We start from the raw sequence: 1,408 nt of genomic DNA, 5'->3' as shown, positions 1-1,408 counted from the left end.
TCGCGTTCTATCAACGAGCTCCCTCGTGTGCGTGCCCTGCAGGAACTGGTCGAGAAACGTAAGCAGGCTCGGGATGCGTGTTATGGGAAGAAAAAGTACAAACGCGCGGTTCGGAAGTATCAGCGAGCCCTCCGTGAGCTGCGAAATGAGAGGCAACGGCAACGCAATCGCCTCGTGCGGGAGAACCTGGAACGATATAAGAATGAACAACCAGTGATCGACAGCGAACGACAGCTCTCCGGGAAAGTTGTAGATGAGGAGGTGATTGGGGCCTTGCAGCGATCGGGATATATGACACCGCAGCACATGATGCTGATTGACACCATCCTGACTCTGCCAGGCGCCACCATCGAAGCTGAATATCAGCGTCGGATTGCAGCAATCAATGCGGTAATTGCGTTCTGTGATGTGATGGAGGGCGCCCCAATACGGCCCGGCCCGTCCCGAAAGCGTCTCGCAACCGACGCTGTCGCACCCCATTCAAAGAGGCAAGAGGGCTCACAGGAGGACGAGGATACAATTGCTCTCCGCCAGGCAATTGCATCTGTCCGGGTTGGCTCACCTCGCCAAAGACCGAAGATTTGCTTCCTCTGCGTTGGAGACACTAGACTCCCAGTGACAGAGCGGACATGGGTATATAATACGCCGGGATCTCTGAGCAGACATCTTCGTCGGAAGCATCTGAATTCTCCTTGGCCAGAAGGCAAGATGATCAAATGCAATATTTGCAGTGTCAAACTCGAAAGCAAGATGCATCTGATGAATCATGCAGAATCTGCACACGGGACAGTATCGCGAGTGCTCTATAGCTCCATCTAAGGTTGTCCGTCAAGGATTGTTACAGTTTCTCTTTTCTCTCATTGCACTGTTGCTTATGATAGATCATTATACTGCACAAGCAAGGCAGATTCCTGTCATGAGCGTCATGTGCTTGTTCTATGGCATGCAAGTTTAATTTTGTTTATTAATATCCCCATGGTTGCCTTCTATGTATTTCCTACTTTGTTAAGTGACATGGAGTTCATCTTTAATGCTGTTTCAGTGAGCATTTATGTGAGGAATGTTGATGTCTACCGTTTAACAACACAGGTTCTTTCAGTTTATCTCTATTCTTTTTTGTTTCTTCCCATCTCATTTTGATTTGAGGAAGTCCCTGCATAGTTGAGCAACATCAAGGTCTACAGTTTGTGATATGGCTGCCATGACACAGAAAGTGTAACTCAAATGAAGGTATAGGGTAGCCAGTGATATCGATGCTTTGAATACTGGAAAGATCTGAATCTAGCAACACACGTGCCTTTGCAGCATGGGGGCTGTCAGAACCCACAAGCCTCAGTGTGTTTGTCGAAACTCATGGCCACACACACATGCCTGCTCAGCGCGCAGGCAGTTAGATTTACACGGAACG

At 48.7% G+C, this 1,408-nt stretch overlaps 2 protein-coding genes across 2 annotated transcripts; one reads left to right on the top strand and one right to left on the bottom strand.

Moving 5' to 3' along the window:
• Positions 1–362: 362 nt before the first annotated feature.
• On the bottom strand, positions 363–764 carry T310_7363 (uncharacterized protein; the record flags this gene model as incomplete). The annotated part of the gene is made up of 1 exon (XM_013469840.1): positions 363–764. A coding segment is annotated over one exon (402 nt), but the record flags the coding sequence as incomplete, so codon positions are not given.
• A 55-nt stretch (positions 765–819) lies between these two features.
• T310_7361 (uncharacterized protein) lies at positions 820–1,140 on the top strand (the record flags this gene model as incomplete). Its single annotated transcript, XM_013469839.1, has 1 exon — positions 820–1,140. A coding segment is annotated over one exon (321 nt), but the record flags the coding sequence as incomplete, so codon positions are not given.
• Between the last annotated feature and the right edge of the window lie 268 nt (positions 1,141–1,408).

This window comes from Rasamsonia emersonii, assembly GCF_000968595.1.
Source record: "Rasamsonia emersonii CBS 393.64 chromosome Unknown ctg1118621760533, whole genome shotgun sequence".
NCBI classification, from domain to species: Eukaryota; Fungi; Ascomycota; class Eurotiomycetes; order Eurotiales; family Trichocomaceae; genus Rasamsonia; species Rasamsonia emersonii.
Note: the sequence above shows the minus strand (reverse complement) of the source record. Positions and strands in the feature narration are given on the sequence as shown.